General features: G+C 39.2%; 1 protein-coding gene across 17 annotated transcripts in view; it reads left to right on the forward strand.

Moving 5' to 3' along the window:
- Window positions 1–17109, forward strand: part of BAZ2B (bromodomain adjacent to zinc finger domain 2B) — a 644512-nt gene that overhangs the window by 612420 nt on the left and 14983 nt on the right. For 11 of the 17 annotated variants that reach the window (XM_044418080.1, XM_044418065.1, XM_044418076.1 and 8 more), the window contains 7 exons: window positions 1748–1962; window positions 2818–2892; window positions 7063–7306; window positions 8755–8817; window positions 10418–10562; window positions 13137–13807; window positions 15598–15874. In XM_044418080.1, the coding sequence (XP_044274015.1) occupies window positions 1748–1962; window positions 2818–2892; window positions 7063–7306; window positions 8755–8817; window positions 10418–10562; window positions 13137–13807; window positions 15598–15874 (1690 nt within the window). The remainder of the gene's footprint in view (window positions 1–1747; window positions 1963–2817; window positions 2893–7062; window positions 7307–8754; window positions 8818–10417; window positions 10563–13136; window positions 13808–15597; window positions 15875–17109) is intronic. The other 6 variants (XM_044418070.1, XM_044418077.1, XM_044418073.1 and 3 more) reach the window with 2 other exon arrangements.

Consider the following 17109-nt stretch of genomic DNA (forward strand, 5'->3'; position numbering starts at 1 on the left):
TATGTGCAGTCTGTGTTTCAGTTCTTGCAAAGAATGAGAACATACCACTTCATATGGGCTCTCTTATAATGGAAAAAAATGAAACAAAAAATCCTCTACATGAGAATACTAGCACTAAGAGACTAGAACCATTGATTTTCTCTATGCAAGGATTATTTTTTGATGTGTTTGAGGAGGAATATTCTATCAAATGATGTTCCACAACTATGTTCTGAAGTGATCCAGCCCAGTGTTAATAGCTTGCTGTAAGAATTAGTCAGGTGTTGGTTTGTAATAGCAGTGCATCTTTAAATAGCAGCACATCATTTGGGAACCAAGCTAATCATAAAAAAAATCCTATTCCTATTAGACTGGAACAAGTGAGACATGCAACAAATGCTGCTGTGGTACTGAGCATGCTCTGTTTTCATTGGAGTGTTTTGGGGTTCCCCCAAGTCTGCTGATAACTCTCTCGTGCTGTTTGAGCTACATGGAGAACTGAATTAGTACATACAATCACTTTTTATGTCTTTCTACAGCTACCTTTCTTTCCTTCTCCATGGACAGCAATTTGCTAAATTATGCTAGGTAAAACTTTTATGTAGAAAACCCTTGAGATTTTGGTGAAAATGTGGCACTAGGAACAATATAATAATAATAATAATAATAATAATAATAATAATAATAATAATACTTTGGAGAGGGTTGAACTGGTATGCCAGATAGAATTGACTCCCTTCCCTTCCTTCTCCTTTTGGAAGAACATGACCAGGAAACTAGCTAAATGGTATAAATGTATTCCTTCTTGAGACCAGCTCAACAGGTTCCAAGCAGATTAGATGTCCTGGGCACTCCCCTTTCTAAACCTGGCATTCTTCAAATGTGTTGGCCCACAACTCAAATCATCCCCAGCTACACTGGTCAAAGACAGCACTGTCACTGGTGATGGGAACTGTAGTGCAGCACAAGTGGAGGGCAGCAAGTTGTGAAAGTCTGGACTGCTAAGACTTCACCACAGCTCTCCAGCACCCTCTATTGCTTCCTCCCTGCTTTTCTGATTGGCCCACGTGATGGTTTTCTGCAGGGAATACAGCTACAAAGTTAGGGTTCTAGCTTGCAAGCTTGCAGCTTCATATGTTATCAAAGCATAAATTAATTGTTTTATTAGACAACCTTTTAATAAAGATATTTTCTGCTGTCATCAGTGGAATTCATAGGTAAGTACAATTTAGTTTTCCAGGCCTCTTCAAGCCACTATTTTTCAGACATCCCTTTAACAAGCTTGCCTCCACTCAGCTGATTTCATGGTTATAGATTACTGCTGCAATCAAGAGTCATCTAAGTCCATACTCCAAAATGTTTGGGACACTTTTACTCTCAGCACCTGCCCTACTTTAAGCCTTTTCTTATTCCTCTTTCATGTTTTGAAAAATCAGTGTAGAGATTTTGCAGGTAAGTTACTTAGAAGGAACCTTGACGCAGAAATCTTTTTGGCAACAGTTTTTCAGCCAAGCCCGAGAAGTGGAAGCCACTTGGGCAGAGCTTTTGAATAATAAGTAGCATATAAATTTCCTACAAATAAAGAAGCTGACAAATTAGTTTGTTGCATTTGTGAGAATAACTGAGGAGAGGAGACAAATGGTCAGATGGCATGTGGCATAGCACCTTTTCTTTTCGCCACCAAAAAACTACAATGTGTGTTACATTTTTGCTGTGGCTCTTAAAATGTTTTGTGTACAGTTATTTATGAGCACACTTTTCCCCCTAGGCCAAAACCATTCTTGGGGATCATTTGCTGAATGTTGGCATCAACAGAGACAACGTGTCCGAAATCCTGCAGATATTTATGGAAGGCCATTGTGGGCAAACCGAACTCACAGAAAGCTTGAAAACTAAAGCTTTTCAGGCACACACACCAGCTCAAAAAGCCTCCGTGCTTGCCTTCCTTGTAAATGAGTTAGCATGTAGTAAAAGCGTTATCAGGTAAATAAATATTTAGCTCTTTGTGCATGTTCTGCACCTTACATTTGTTTCTGGCTAGGTTGATAAAATAAATAATAAAAAATCATTAATAATTTTCCTACATTGCATGTAACAGTTTCAACCTCAAATTCTGTATCAGCCTGCTGGGTGTCGCTACATAAGCAGCAATTCTCAAAGGTATTTTGCCTAACAAAACACTGTTGATGTGGTTGTACTTGTCTACCACGTGGTATCTTTATCCAGCCATATAATTTATTTATAGCTCAGCTAGTGAATTAATCTGCTTCTCATGGGTTGGAGCAGCCCTTAGTTTGAGACAGTGACACTTTCAAGCAGACTTATACAATGGTTAGAGGTGGATGCATTATGCTTGCCTCACCTGGCACCCTTAGGCATGGCTCCTGCCACAGCATACCCCCATTGCCCCCTGAATGTCAGTGAACTCCAGGGGCTGCCCAACAGCAAGAAGGAGCAGGCACATAACTCTCTCTCTCAACCTAGTAATCTCCTCTGGTTTCAGTCCCTATTGACTGCAAAGCTAAGTGCTGATTAGTGATGTCTTCCTCTACTGGATGAAGGCTGGATGTTATTGCCTGTTTCTACCACATGGACTCATTTTCATTAATTAACCAGAAGACTGCACAAATACTTAGAGTCCTCTTAATATGAATGTCAAGTGTCAGGATTCTAGGTTTCGTGGTTATGGCTCTATAGCGTCAATGGATGGGCAGCCAGATCTTTTATTATTATAGATAGTAGGTTTAATGTGCAGCAGGTATAAATGAATAGAGAGAAATTCTTCCAGGTATTTAAAACATTTAAATAATTAAGAGTTTGTTTCTTTTGCTTTAACAGTGAAATAGATAAGAACATAGATTATATGTCAAATTTAAGGAGAGATAAGTGGATGGTTGAAGGCAAACTTCGAAAGTAAGTGATATTTCTTTTAAATATTCCAGTAGTTTGTTTTTGTTTAAATTGTTTATAGATTAATTCTAAACACAAATCATGGTATGTTCATATACATATATGTGTGTATGTAAGGGTGTGTGGGTGTACACACACAAACACATATAAACTCCTTTTATTGAATTAAGATGGGAAATTAAATTTGGAAAGCCCATAGCTTATCTTTTACAACCTATTAAAGACACATGGAGTTTAGCAAATTAGGAGGATTCAGGATAGGAGAAAAGTCATTTTGTATTCTTTGAAAAGAAGAAGACTGTTTCTCATTTGAAGATATCTGGAGCTGTTGAATTGTTATTGACAGTCCTATAAACTGATTGGAACTATCCTAGTAATTTACCTTTATTCTGAAAGAGAATGTATAGGGTCAGATTATTATTCTATAATCACCTTAAAAACTTGAAAATTGCTTAGCTAATTAATTAAAATACCTCAGATTTTGTTATGGAAGCTAAGTATTTGCTGGCATGTGGCATATCTACAGAATAATTCAGTTACTGAGGTAATCTTATCTGTTTGCTACTGGGCAAACTGTCAAGTTTTGAAGGTTGATGATTTTATTCCCTCTATTTTTTCCATTGTACAAAACAAAATTCCATACAGCAAGTATAATAGCTCCAGCTGCCAAAGAATTTTAAGTTGAAATAACTGGATCACAGGTAGAATGCATAGCCATGTGGTATGCATAGCCAGACTCTTTTTCTTTCTTCTGCACCATTTTTCTTTCATGTCCAGCAAATCAAGGAATTTTTCAGTGCTTGTATTGCTAATCTGATTTCTCCCCCCCCCCCCCCCCCCCCCACCCAATGCATCTCAGAAGAAGGAAGGAGAACAAGAGGAGAGACATACAGGAAGTAAAAAGAGACCTAAAAGAAATGGCAGACAGACAAATATATTAACTGTGCTAATGTTTTACTGGTTCCCAGTTCATGCAGATTCATGGTTGTATTGCTGGGGCACCTCCACCACTGGTGTCCCTGTAGAACCATGCTGCATAAGCCTCATCATCCTGCCCAAATGAAAGGGCCAAATGAAAGCTTGGTGGTGCCCAGCAGCCCCCTTTGGGAGGATGCCTGGTTGCTGCCTCTCGCCTCAGGGGCAACTCCATGTTCTCTTTCCTGTCCTTTCAGCAAATGTAAGTACTAGATTGGAGTGGAGGTCATGGTGGCTTTTTTCCTTTCTTCTGCCTCTCCTTTCCAACCGTCAACAAACAATCCTTCATAAACAGGATTTCTTTGCTTTTCTAAATCTTTTCTTCTTTGTTATTTCTACCCTCAGCCTTCCTTTCCCCCTGCAAATGTGTGTGACAATTTGGTTCTTTCCTTCTTCATTCAGTCAGATATTACATGTCCTTTAGACTATAGATACTTTTTTCTATCTTATGGTCATCAGCTTTAAACTGTTTCACTTTGCATCTGTTGAGGTCTTAAGAACACTCCAGTGGAGAAATATTTTCATTGATCAGCCTTAAGCGAACGCTCCCTTTCTGTTTTATTTCATCCTAGATGTTGTAATTTTCTTCTTTCAGCTTTTCCATCCTTCATCCTTAGCTTTAGCAGAAGATAAAGCTTTTGTTTCTGTATGATGTTTTGGCTCTCCGGTGAAGATTTAAATGTATATATTTACATATGTGCTCACACACACACTCTTTGCCATAAGACAATCAAGAAAATGCAGGGTTCAGCAGCACCTAACTAGAAGATGAACATTATTTATATTGGACTTATCTCTTATGTATCTGAAATATTTATTTAATATTTTTTTATCCCATCCTTCTTCCAAGGTGCTTAAGACAGTATGCATGACTCTTCCTCTAATTACCTTTATTTCAACAACAGTTCTGTGAGGTAGGTTAGGCTGAGAGATAATTACCAACTCAAGATCATTGACTGAGCTTCATTTCCTGAGCAGCAATTTTTATCTTTTTTTTCCTGGTCAATGTTCAGTATTGTATTCTCTACACTATCAGTAGGACAGTGGGTTTCACAAGTGTTAAGGAATCATAAACCTATCCTGTTCAGACTAAAGGAATTCCAGATCTGTTATGTTCAAAGCAATACTGACCTATAATAAAGAGTTGAAAGGAGATAAGTGTGATTCTTTTAAATGGCAGTTACGTTTGTTATGACAGCTGGAAAATGCTTCTTGCGAAACATAGAAGAAATCAGTAGTTCTTTAGTGGCCTAAAACATTTCTTTAAGATAACAATCTGGCACCTTTGCTGTCTGTATTGATGCTGTGATTTTATCCTGTGTAAAATGATTTGGGGGCACTGTGTGGTAAATGGCCTAGTTCTACCACTGATATTTTAGATGGGTGATACGCATCACAATTGAAATCATATTTAGTTGAAATAATTGCCTTCTGGCAGAAACTTCTTTGTAGTTACTTCTTGCAGTTCATTGCACAGACAAATTAAAAGCTATAGAACTTATTTAACTGCAGTAATTTCTAGACAGAAAATTTCTGGAATTTGAGAAAGCGCAACAGTACCATATGGTATGTAATACCAAGCTGTCAGTGATTGTCGGTAGCTTGTGCCTATAATGTATAGCCTTGAAAATTTCTCTTTTGATGCATAGTGTTACCAGTAGAAGGTTGGTCTTACTCATACCTTTAAACATCACCTTTCCCAGGGTATGTGGTGAAAATCAGTCTAGGTACAGAACATTTCCAGACTAGATTCTCTCTGCTTCCTAATTGTAGTTAATTTTTCCTGCATATTTTCAAGAAGATAGCTGTCAAATCAATAAAAATGTTTATTCCAGTCTGTAATATTTAGAATGGGATATTCTAACAGCTTATTTCTGAGAAAGGCCACTCGATAACCAATTTTGCAGTTATCAGGAATTGCAATGCAGACATTCAGAGCTGAGGTACCAACATCACTTTGTTTCCAAATAATCTAAAGAATTTTCAGTCTTAAGCAGTTTTATTCCATTATGTCCTTTGACAAACAATGGACCCTTGACTGCCTGCCAAGTAGAGTTAAAAACAACAACTTGCAGCTTTTGGTCTGGAAGAACAGAGGTGCCATTAATTGATTGAAAACAATGAGAAATACTAGATAATTCTTTTCTTTCTTTCTTTCTTTCTTTCTTTCTTTCTTTCTTTCTTTCTTTCTTTCTACTCACCCTAGTCAACCTCAAATCTGGTTCCTTATTTAATCATGGGCTTTCTTCCAAGCTGCTTTTTAAGGAGCCAACTGCATTGCATCCTATCTACTTGCTGTATGGAATACCGTTTTGTAGGATGGAAGAAGAATGGAAGAATAAGAGACTGCATGATTACATGGCAGCATTGGTTTATCAAAATTTATCTACTTTTGCCATCCTGTTTCGTCTTCTTCCTGCTTCCTTTTCTTTCTTATAAAATCCTTGCCTTTTTCAACCATACTTTTTCATATCTCTTCAAATTCTGTTATATGCTATAATGTTAAGCAAAGGCATTCGACCTGGCTATTGAAGTACCTACCTAGGCTGTTTCAGAATATTTGCCTGCAAGATACCTGGTAGCTGAGCTGTAACATCTGCTGTATGGAATCTTGTTTTATAGGGTAAGAGATGAGGAAGGGCTACTACAACTGTACTTACTGGTATGTAAGTTTCTTTTGTTTCATAAAAATGAAACTAAAGCTTTTGCAGCCCAGAATTCTACAAGATTAGCCTCCTAGGTAAGGCTTCATAAAATACCACACTGTGTAAAATACAGAGATTTGTATTCATATAGTTGTGATAAAGTGTCAAGCTTATTGTCATCTGTGTTACTTGAGTTTCTGATGTTTCCAACACTAATAATGGACAGTGGACTTTTAAAATGTATATGGAAAAACAACAGATATTTAAGAAGTGACCAAAAAAGGATCACAGCATATGGTGCTCTTTCAGGCATGTAGGAAGACCTCTGAGAAACCTTTTTTTGTCCTAGAATCCTTTATGCAGCACTACAGGATATGCAAAGTCATGCAGACCTGGGTTAAATACATTCTGAGGGGCCCAAGGCTTCCTATTTTAAGTGTTGATAATAAATGAGATAATGTACTGAGAGTTCTTCCCTCAGTGAAGCTCAGAGGAGTTCTGTGTACACTATAACGACGCTTCATCATGCCATGTGTCTACCATGTGTTTAAAGGCTTAGAATCATCCATGCTAAGAAAACGGGCAAAAGAGATGTTACGGGAGGAGGCGATCTAGGAGAAGAACAACATTCCCTAGGTACACCCACGGCAGGCCGAAAAAGGAGACGGAAGGGAGGAGACAGTGATTATGATGACGACGATGACGATTATAGTGATGAGCAAGCAGATGAAGAGGATGAGGAGGAAGATGACAAAGATGACAAAAAGGGAAAGAAAGCAGATATTTGTGAAGATGAGGTGAGGAATTCTGATAAATACTAGATGGCCCGTCCATGTTGAGATTTACAGATATCTGTGACTAGAGTTTTACAAGCCTCCTAGACTTTAAAATCAATTTAGTAATTAAAGAACCTCAAGCATAACTGTTTTTATTATTGTTATAGAAGTGCCCAGGGTGTAGATGGTATATGTATAGCTCCCAAGAATTGATTCTATAGAATTACAATTTGATGAAATCTCTCCAACCTAGGGCCAAGACACAAAGAGTTGCTTATCATGAGAGGTTTGTGCTGGATTTCTAAACTTTTTTTTAACAGCTGCTTTTGAAACTTCCCTCTGTTTCAAAAGGAGTTTGCTAGTCTGCTGTTTGGGGGAGGAGGGGAGGAATGTGAAACACCCTTGGCCCCCTGAGCTAATCTCATGGTTCTTTAAATCCTGGCCTAGGTTCATATTTTCCTTATGCAGTGCCAGCTTGTGTATTCATCAAGAAGAATTGAAAAACAATAAACTTTAATCAGTCTTTCATAAAAAGATCAATAGCAGCTGTATATGGTGTTCATTATATCACATTTATCTCATAAAGTTACTTTGTTTTCACATGAATGTTGAAATAAAATTCTAAACTCTCCTCAAAGGCTGATTGATTAGCCTAACAGATTCCATTATTGATTATGAGAAAAAGACTTAAAATGAATTTTCAGGAGCATGACATTTTCTATGAGGTATACGTTAGGAGATCTGCCATCCTTGAGGATGTATGCCAAAGAGTGGAGTTTAAGGGGATTGGCCACTATTAGGGGACTGTCTAAGGGTATATAACTAAGTTTGATCACAGTGTTTTGCAACACCTGAGAGAATACTGAACAATGGGTGTTGGCAATAACCAAAGTAGTGGGGAGAAACTCAAATTCGTTAAAGCAGATGCACTGATGGCGCATGGCCATGGTGGCTGCCCCAGTTGAGAGTCAGACGTCATTCAAGTGCTATATTTGCCATATATTTCAAAGGTCAATGTTTTGAAATTCTGTGAGGATGAGTAGAATTCTTTTGATTGTACACTTTAACGCACCTTTAACCAGTTCAGCAGTGGTAGAAAAAAGAGGAGATCTCAGGGACTGGGTGACAAGCCTTCTATGCCAAAGGCTTGCTTGCCAGCAGTTAGCCATACAACTACTATGGCAGCTTCTTCTCAACACCTGCCTTGGCACAGGGCAAGACCATGATCAGAGCATTGAGTCTTATGGGAATACAGCTAGGGATGGGGCAACCAGTGAGTTTCGAGCTTGCCTAAATTCTCCAAAAACCAATTTGAAATTTGTGCTGGTTCACTCCTGTTTTCATTTTGTGACGCCTTAATAATTTTAAAGGCATGTCCTACAAAACTCTGATGTTACCTTAGCAGGTTACAGGAACTTAATTAGTATATGGAGAATAATGCAGTGCTGAATTTTGTTTATTGGTGGTAGGATGATGGGGACCAGACAGCAAGTGTGGAGGAGCTAGAGAAACAGATTGACAAACTGACTAAGGTAAGCTGCCACCCTAAATTGACATTTTACTCCTTTTATTTAGGTACCTGCAATATAGCTAATAAACAGTTATTCTTTCAAGTTTTATTAAATAGGCCTTTAAATAGTGTTCAGTTAACTTTTCTGGATTGGCCAGAGCTGGACCTGGCTTTCAGTGAAGAGGAAGAAACAAACATGCTCCAGTATTGATGGGAAGTGGGGGAAGAGGAGGGAAGTTAGGACATTAGTGCTTTTTTAAACTTTCCACCTGTCCAAAAGCAAAACAAACAATCAAAAAAATTTAAGCAAGCTCTTGACCTGATTTAAACCTATGAGAAATAATGAGAGTGCAGGAATGCAAGGCTGCATCTAGATGGCACTTCTTTTCAGAGCTGATTATGTGGTTTCAAAAACTGGTTGTGCAGCATCACTCTGTAATCTGTTATTTGGATTGTGCTCTACTCTGCTGCATGGACTGCTGGGGATCAGGGCAGGCCTTGTGACTCAGGGTTCTTACTAGTGCTGAACTACTGCACCCGACTCTTTTTGGGGTAGCCCTGTTACACAGACCTTCAGTGTGCAAGTCAGTCGCCAGGATCAAAAGAACTGTGAAAATAGTTCTGTGAGTCGAAGAGGGCTTTAAACTTGTTTTTCTCCCATGCAACATAGCAAACTGTTTTTGAAATGGAGAGGTTTTGCAATCTGTTCTGTAATATCTGCAGTAAATTATCAATGATAGAATACAGTGATTTAATTCAGACCAGAATATGACTCATTATGCAGAAGTTCTGTTTAATTCCACTTGCCCCTGGAGGGAAAAGCTTAGTCTCTATCAGTGCACTTCCTTGGGTCTAAATGCACCTCAGTCCCAGGGAAGTGGCAGTGCACTGTGGATCTTGCTTCCAGCCCATCTATGCCGCAGGTGGGTGATTGTTCCTTGCCAGCTGTTCCTATAAATATGAATGATTTGCTTCCATCTCAGTCTTTTTGCTTCAGCTGAAGTAGGAGCATGACAAAATCATGGCAGTAAGAGTTCAGGCAAGGGTTTTTTTTTTCCTTTCTTTTATTTGAACACTAGTTTTATATAATATCATCCTAAATATAATTTTCCTGTCAAAGCTGGTTGATATATCTCATTAATTTCTATATCAGGAGCTACAATTGGCTTGGCCAGTTTTATGACCACACACACACGCACGCATGCACACATGCACACCATTTGCTGTGTTGCATAATTGATAAGATTTCATCTGTTGTCATGCAATGAAAACCATTGATCCCTTTGTTCTCTGGCAATTGGTAGCAAAACACAGAAGGCAGCCTTGCAGAATGCATCTTTCAGCCTGGTTCAGATTTTCCAAATGTGGTACTTTATAGCCAATTTGACTCTCAAGGGCAGGGAAAATCAAGACACTGTTTCTGAAATAGCCAAAAACGTCTGGAAAGGGTCATGATATTTTGACTTGTCCACTATCCCTGTTATTTATTTGTTATATTTCTGTATCACTCAATAGCCAAAGGTCTCTTTGGCTATGCTTTAGCTTAATACTGCAAAAGAGCAAAACAAAACCCTTTGTAACAAAACAACAATCATTATTTTTTTTTTACAAAAACCCAACAGCAACAGAACCAGTACAGAAGAAAGTTATTTGAAGCTTCCCACTCCTTGCGTTCAATGATGTTTGGCCAAGATCGTTACAGACGTCGATACTGGATTCTGCCCCAATGTGGGGGCATTTTTGTTGAAGGCATGGAAAGCGGAGAAGGTAATGATGTAGTCCTAGAAATAACTGAATCATTTGGAAGGTTTGTGAGGTTTTTCTGTATCAGGGACTCCTGTAAGGGGCTTACAAGAGTGTTCGTGAAGGAGTCACCACTCACCTTCGAAGTTGCTGTGAAGAAAGAGCAATAATTCTAAACTTGCAGAGAGGGGATAATTATTTTGGGTGACCTCTGAGGGTTGCAGAGAAATGGAGTTATTTCACAGTAAAATAGCTGTAGATAATATATTGGTGTGGTGAGCCCTGCAAGCTTCAAGCTTGAAATGGAAGGCTGGGGCATTTGTGAGTGCACCTATTTGCAGCTATCTGTCCTGTTCTGTTGTGTGCCATGTTTCAAATGTGATTTCTGGGCATATGTAACAAAAAACAGTGCTAATGAGACGCTTATATCTCAGCAACTAAACACAGAGGTGGAACCTACAATCAGAAAAAGCAGTGAATCCAAGCAGCGGCACCCAAATTAAGCTTTTGCCCATGCTGTAGATCCAGCCTTTCTCAAATTACCATCGGAACTCTCTACTCCTAATATCCAAATAGAATATAATCAAAAAGATTGAACTCTTTGGAAGCAGTTGCGAAGAAGGCACAAAAATTAGGACAGTATGTTTTTTTCCCCTGTTGAAATTAATTCAGATTTTTTAGGAAATGCAACGTCTTTGCAGGTCAAAGACTAAACACAGGACTCCACTTATCTGTAATTAAGCAGCTGCACTTACTCTCCCTGTCATTTGTCCATTCCCTTTGCTGCCACTCTCCATTTATTCATTCTGAAGATTCTTATTGATGGTTGTCGATACTTGATAAAAGGCTAGAGGAAGAAAAATGTGGGAATCAATTTTCCTGCTTGCACAAAAACCAGATCTTTTGTGCTAAAAAAGAGGACTAATAGAGTTTTTCATGTTATTGATGTCAAAATACAATATGAACACCCCAGTGCAGAGAAGAGGATATTTGTATGTGTTTAATTATGGGCATCAATGGGATTGAAATTAGGATGCTGTCGGTGCATCCATGTTGCATGCCTCTGGATGTCATGCTGGTGAAACAAGGAATGCAGCTAAGTGTGAGCAGAGCTGGATTGAGGTGCTAATCTACACTGTTCTGATTGTTCTCAGTGATCTTAGATCAAAACTGGGAAAACTAGAAAATACTTGATAGCAGAGGCTGATAGTCCACACTTTTTAATAATATTAGCATCTAAATTATAATAGTATAATGTCTATTCATTATGGTTCTTTGGAAGTAATAATGAGTAATTAGTAGTATCACATCAAAAGGAACAGGAAATAGGATTACTGAAATATGATTTTCCCTCTTTTTAAACATTTTTTCTGTAAGTCTAGAAGGACCACAAGAAAGATAACTGACAGCAGAAGCAGTGGTTTTTTTGTTTTTTATCGTTGTGGTTAGATTCTGTACTTAGCTAGCAAAAATACCACTGCCTGTATCAAAGCACTTCTGTTCAGGGGATATTGCCATCTGTGGGGAAGTCACTCGCATTGCTTTGTCTGTTTGTCATACTGAATTGGGAAAATGTGCTCTCTCTCCCAACCAGCAGAAAGAATTATATTTGGACATGTGGTTGCATGAGCACCAGAGGCATCTATTTGTAGGGCAGCACCCATGATAAGGCATTTGCAATGTTTATATGAGTCCTCATGGCATGCACAAAAGCACATGATCCTGCCTTTCAAAAAACAGGCAAGGAAGGCATCAGAGCCACTGCTCATCTCCATCTAGCTGTTTGAGCATTGCTGTTTTGTGTTTGCTTTTGGATTTGTAAGACTGCCACAGAGACAAATATGTTGTATTGGGATGGGCCAAGTGGATTGTCTAGATAAATCTTAATATACTTTCCAGCTCCTCAAGTGTCTTAGAGCTGTTTCAGTTATTATATAATACATTGCAAACTCAAGTTGGAAACTTCTTGATTTGACAATTTGAAACTACAGGGTGTTGGATGTATGTTCTGTAACATTAAAGCAAGAAAACTTAAAGACAAGCAAAGAAGCACATAAGGGAGAAAGGTTTAGCAAAACTTAAAAACAAGCAAAGTAGCACATAAGGGAGAAAAGTTTAGCATAACATTTTTTAATATACTAGCTCACTGGAGGTATTTTTGTTTATTTCAAATCCAAAGAGGCATTAAAAATGCTTTCCTCGTATAAAGATTGACCAGTCCATTCCAGAATTCCACCACTTTGGTCTGCCACCTCAGTTGTTGTAATATATAGGACAGCTCTTTCAGTGCAAACCTGAATGCCTTAGCAGGAAGCAAGTTCCTCAATTTTCTATAAAACCAGACTCCACATATGTATGTTTAACTCATGCTGGTTATAAACTTTTGTTTCTTAGAGTCAATTTTAAAATATATTTTAAAAACCAAAGTGCATTAAACCACACTATAGACATTACTTTGTGTTTTATGGCTTTTTTTGTAAATGAGGAATATATTTTTTGAATGAGTACATGGAGATAGTTGAAAAGGTGTTCTACCTATGACATATGATTAAAGAAAAGGTGGTATTTAAGTAAATAACTATGTTTCTGTGTGTATAGGTCTGGAAGAAATTGCAAAAGAAAAAGAGAAGTTGAAAAAAGCCAAAAGTATTCATATCAAAGAAGAAACGTATGAGACCTCAGAAGAAAAATTAAGTTGTTTAAACACAAATCAGTGTAATCAGAAAGAAGATCTGAAAGAGAAGGATAGCACAAATCTGTTCCTGCAAAAGCCAGGCTCTTTCTCAAAGCTAAGCAAACTGTTGGAGGTAGCAAAGATGCCTCCTGACTCTGACATTCTAGGCCCAAAAGCCAATGGAAGCGCAGCAAATGGCTGCTCCTTATCTTATCAAAATAGCTCTAAAACCTCACTTTGCAGCCACCAGGCCTCTGCTTCACAAAATAGTGGTGAAAAGTCAGATCCAAATAATCTCTTTACTCCGGTTGCAACTGGGCCAGGGAAATTTTACAGTTCTCCGTTAATTTCAAATGACCAGCTGTTAAAGACTCTAACAGAAAAGAGCAGACAGTGGTTCAGCCTTTTACCCAGAACTCCTTGTGATGACACATCAGTTACCCATATAGATTCTCCAGCTGCTGCTGCTGCTTCACTAACACCTCATTCTCATTCTCCATCCAAGTCACCTTCACCTGTCCCATCTCCACTGATTGGTCCAGCCTCTTCACCAAGTCCAATGGGATTAAGTCCATTTGCATTGTCACCCCTTCAGGTAAGCATTAAATTACAGTTCAAAGTGTTCAATTGTGTATCTTTCAAATAGGTAAAACTTGGTATTTTTCCCCTTTTAAAATGTTAAGATGAAGAACTGTAAGTGAAGAGGTAGACTGTTCAGGTTTTAGCAGTGGAGACTCCTCCATAGGTTCAAATGGGACTTGGCACCCACAAGAAAGAAGAAAATAATACATTTAAAGGTGTAATTGTGAAATATTTCTGTGTGACCTAGTCTAAGCTCATTAATTGCGACTCTCATTTGGATATCCAGTCTCACTGCTTCTCTTTCACATCCGACTTTGGTTCCAAACTGGCTTTTCATTCAAATGGGAGATGCCAGCAGGCTAGAGACTTGCATGGTGGGTCTCGCTGGCTCCAGACTTCTCAGCAAAGGAGGAAGGAGCAAATGAATTTCAGCACCGAGTTCCTCTTCTCAGGGAATTATCACAGTCTTCAGCTGAAGCTGTCAGTACCTATAAAGAAACTTTCAGCCAGTCACATAAATCTAGTGAGCCTTGAATAAGGCAAGCTCTTGGATCCCAGTTCCCTTTTTGTCTTCGCACCAGGCCTTATAGAACCAGGTGTCATATAGAGAAGAAAAGGCACAATTCTGTAGAGCAGATCCCTCCACCTTTCCCTGTGCAAGAGGTCTGGTTCCTCTAACAAACCCAATTACCATACTAGGTAGATCTGGCCTAGTAAGCGTCTGTGTTTACATTTGTAGCTCATTGCCCCTTCCCTCCCTTCAGGGGATCATGCTAAACATTTCTTTCTCCGAGAACCTCCAAGTGGCAGACACGTCATTTCCTCAACTCCCTTTTATCCTCCTAAGAGCTCTCTGAGGTATGAGATAGTAAGTGGGCTAAAGGAACCCAGAGATCTAACATGGCTCTGTAGATCTCCAGTGTTTAATATTAATTCTATTTGACTGTTTCTTGAGAAAGTATGAATGTTCTTAAAATTATACATTTGTATAGTTTTTCTTTGGTTGCCAGCCCTCCAGGATTGTCTTGGAGCCTCCTGGAATTAGCATTTATCTCCAGAAGACTGAGAGCAATCCTGGGGAATTTTCCAGTTTAATATTGTTTATTATGCGCAGCAAGAGAAGGAAATCTCCAGGCATAACTCCAGTCAGAGTTAGATCCCTGCTGTGTGCTAGGTTCCTGGGAGGACTGTGCTCTGCCTTGCCTTTGCATTGTTACTTCTCCATTATGGAGGTTGTTTATTATATTGCACTGATTGAAAGATTTGGAGCATGAGCATAGTGCAGAGTAGAAACCTCACCAGCTGCCACTGCAGTTAGGTGTATAGACACTGTAGCCTTGGATAGGATATCAGTTCTGTGTTGGCAGCAGTGTTCCCTCAGTGCTTCACACTCATAGTGAAGAACACCCAGTTATGAACATGCACCTATGTTCCACTCATCAGTTGCTCCCAGAGGTGGGAAGCAATTTTCACTGATTTCCCCCTTTCTCCCTGCAGCTCCAAGTATCTGGTTCAGAAGCATCCTCTAATGATGTGGTAGAGTGGTGGTACGGGGGCTGTAGAGAAGAGGGAAAGTTGGTGTAAATTGCTTTCCTCCTCTCATCTCTCAGTAGAACCTGCACTGGATCAGAGTCTCATCCACAGATGGAAAGCACTTTTCCAGTTGCAGAATATTAGTTAGGACCAAGCTCATGTGTATGACTTTGATAGGATTATAATTGTCGTGCCTCACCCATCCATCCACAGTGTGTAGCTGCTGCAGTTGAATTAATGGTAATATTTTTCAAAATGTTTTTGGCATAGCAGATGAAGTCAGGATTGCCTGTAATGGGACTTCAGTTCTGCGGATGGCCTACTGGCGTAATTACTTCCAACCTTCCATTTCCATCTCCATTGCCTAGTATGGGGTCAGGAATGGGATTGCCAGAAGGAAATGGCAATTCATTTTTGACACCCAATGTTCCAACAAGTAAAAGTGAATCACCAGTGCCACAAGTTGAAAAACAAACTTCTACGCCTTCTACTGTGGTTGACGTAGCCAAGCCTGTTGATTACCCTAGTCCAAAGCCTATTCCAGAGGGTAAGTACCACACCTGTCCACTTTGAAATGAAACCTCTGACTTTAGAATTATAACTGCCACTCATCTGACTTGGATTTGATGACCAGGAGCTTTTAAAAAAGTCTAGCTTGAGGAGAACCACTCATGCATCCTGACATTTATTTATTCATTTACTTATTTCCATCAATGGGGTGGGCCTCTGTTAAGTTAAAAGTACTTGTCCTCAGATTATGGCAAACAGGTTTGGTATAATTTGCTGTTATTAAAACCCATAAAGAAAATCTTCAAACAGCCATTGGATTCCATCTGCATTTTTGTATGTAATATAAAGTGGGCAGGTGAGGAGAATGTTCTGTGTAGTACCTTCTGTCATCAGCTGGACTAATTTGGTATGTGCATGTTTGCCACTGACTGAGATTGCACAAGGGCTACCAATTGTGAGTAAATGAGTCACAGGAGATTACCTTGTTTCCCAAACTTACTTAGAGGTCGCCAACTGAGTCAGATCTATAGGGTGTTCCTTGCATTGTGGCTCCACTTCCTCCCTCCCATCCAGCTACCTTCTGAACATTTTTGATAGCTGTTGTGCTGCAGTAGCTCTAAAAGGGAGTCTCATTTCGCCCTGGCCATCGCTTTCAGCTGATAGTTGTCAATTGTTTACAGTTTAGCCTATTTGCAGTCATTCCTCCTCAATCTGTTAGTGTTGACAGTTGTCACTGACAAGGATATTGATACAGAAATATTGCATCCATTGGAAAGCTGTAAGAGCAAACTTGTGCGACTGTGAAAGACTTATCAAAAAAACACACACATTTGCATGCACTTAGGGGCCAAAAAAACTAAAAACTACCATCGACCACAACTGTACTTTTTAGAGGTTCGGGGTGAGGGGACAGCAACAGAAGTGAACAAAATAGTTGGGACCAGACCAGATGACGGGATACAACAGGTTGTGTTGGCTGGAGGACTGAAGGACAAGGATAGGGAGAACAACCCATAGTGAGCCCAATCTTCAGCGTGCAGGGTGAGAGATTGTGTCATGAAAAATTACCCACTGTATAGAAAATGAAAAGAAAAAAAGTGCTTCTCCCTTTGGCAATAGAAATGCCTGCTGGAAAAGCAAGATTAGAGCCTCAGCTTGCACCTATAGCTCTCCCCTGTGCTTCCATAGCCGTATCTTTGGATCTAGGTCAAGGAGTTTATTGGTGTGTGTGTGTGTGTGTGTGTGTGTGTGTGTGTGTGTGTGTGTGTGTGT

Source organism: Varanus komodoensis, unplaced genomic scaffold, assembly GCF_004798865.1.
Source record: "Varanus komodoensis strain SLA01 unplaced genomic scaffold, ASM479886v1 scaffold9, whole genome shotgun sequence".
Taxonomy (NCBI): Eukaryota; Metazoa; Chordata; class Lepidosauria; order Squamata; family Varanidae; genus Varanus; species Varanus komodoensis.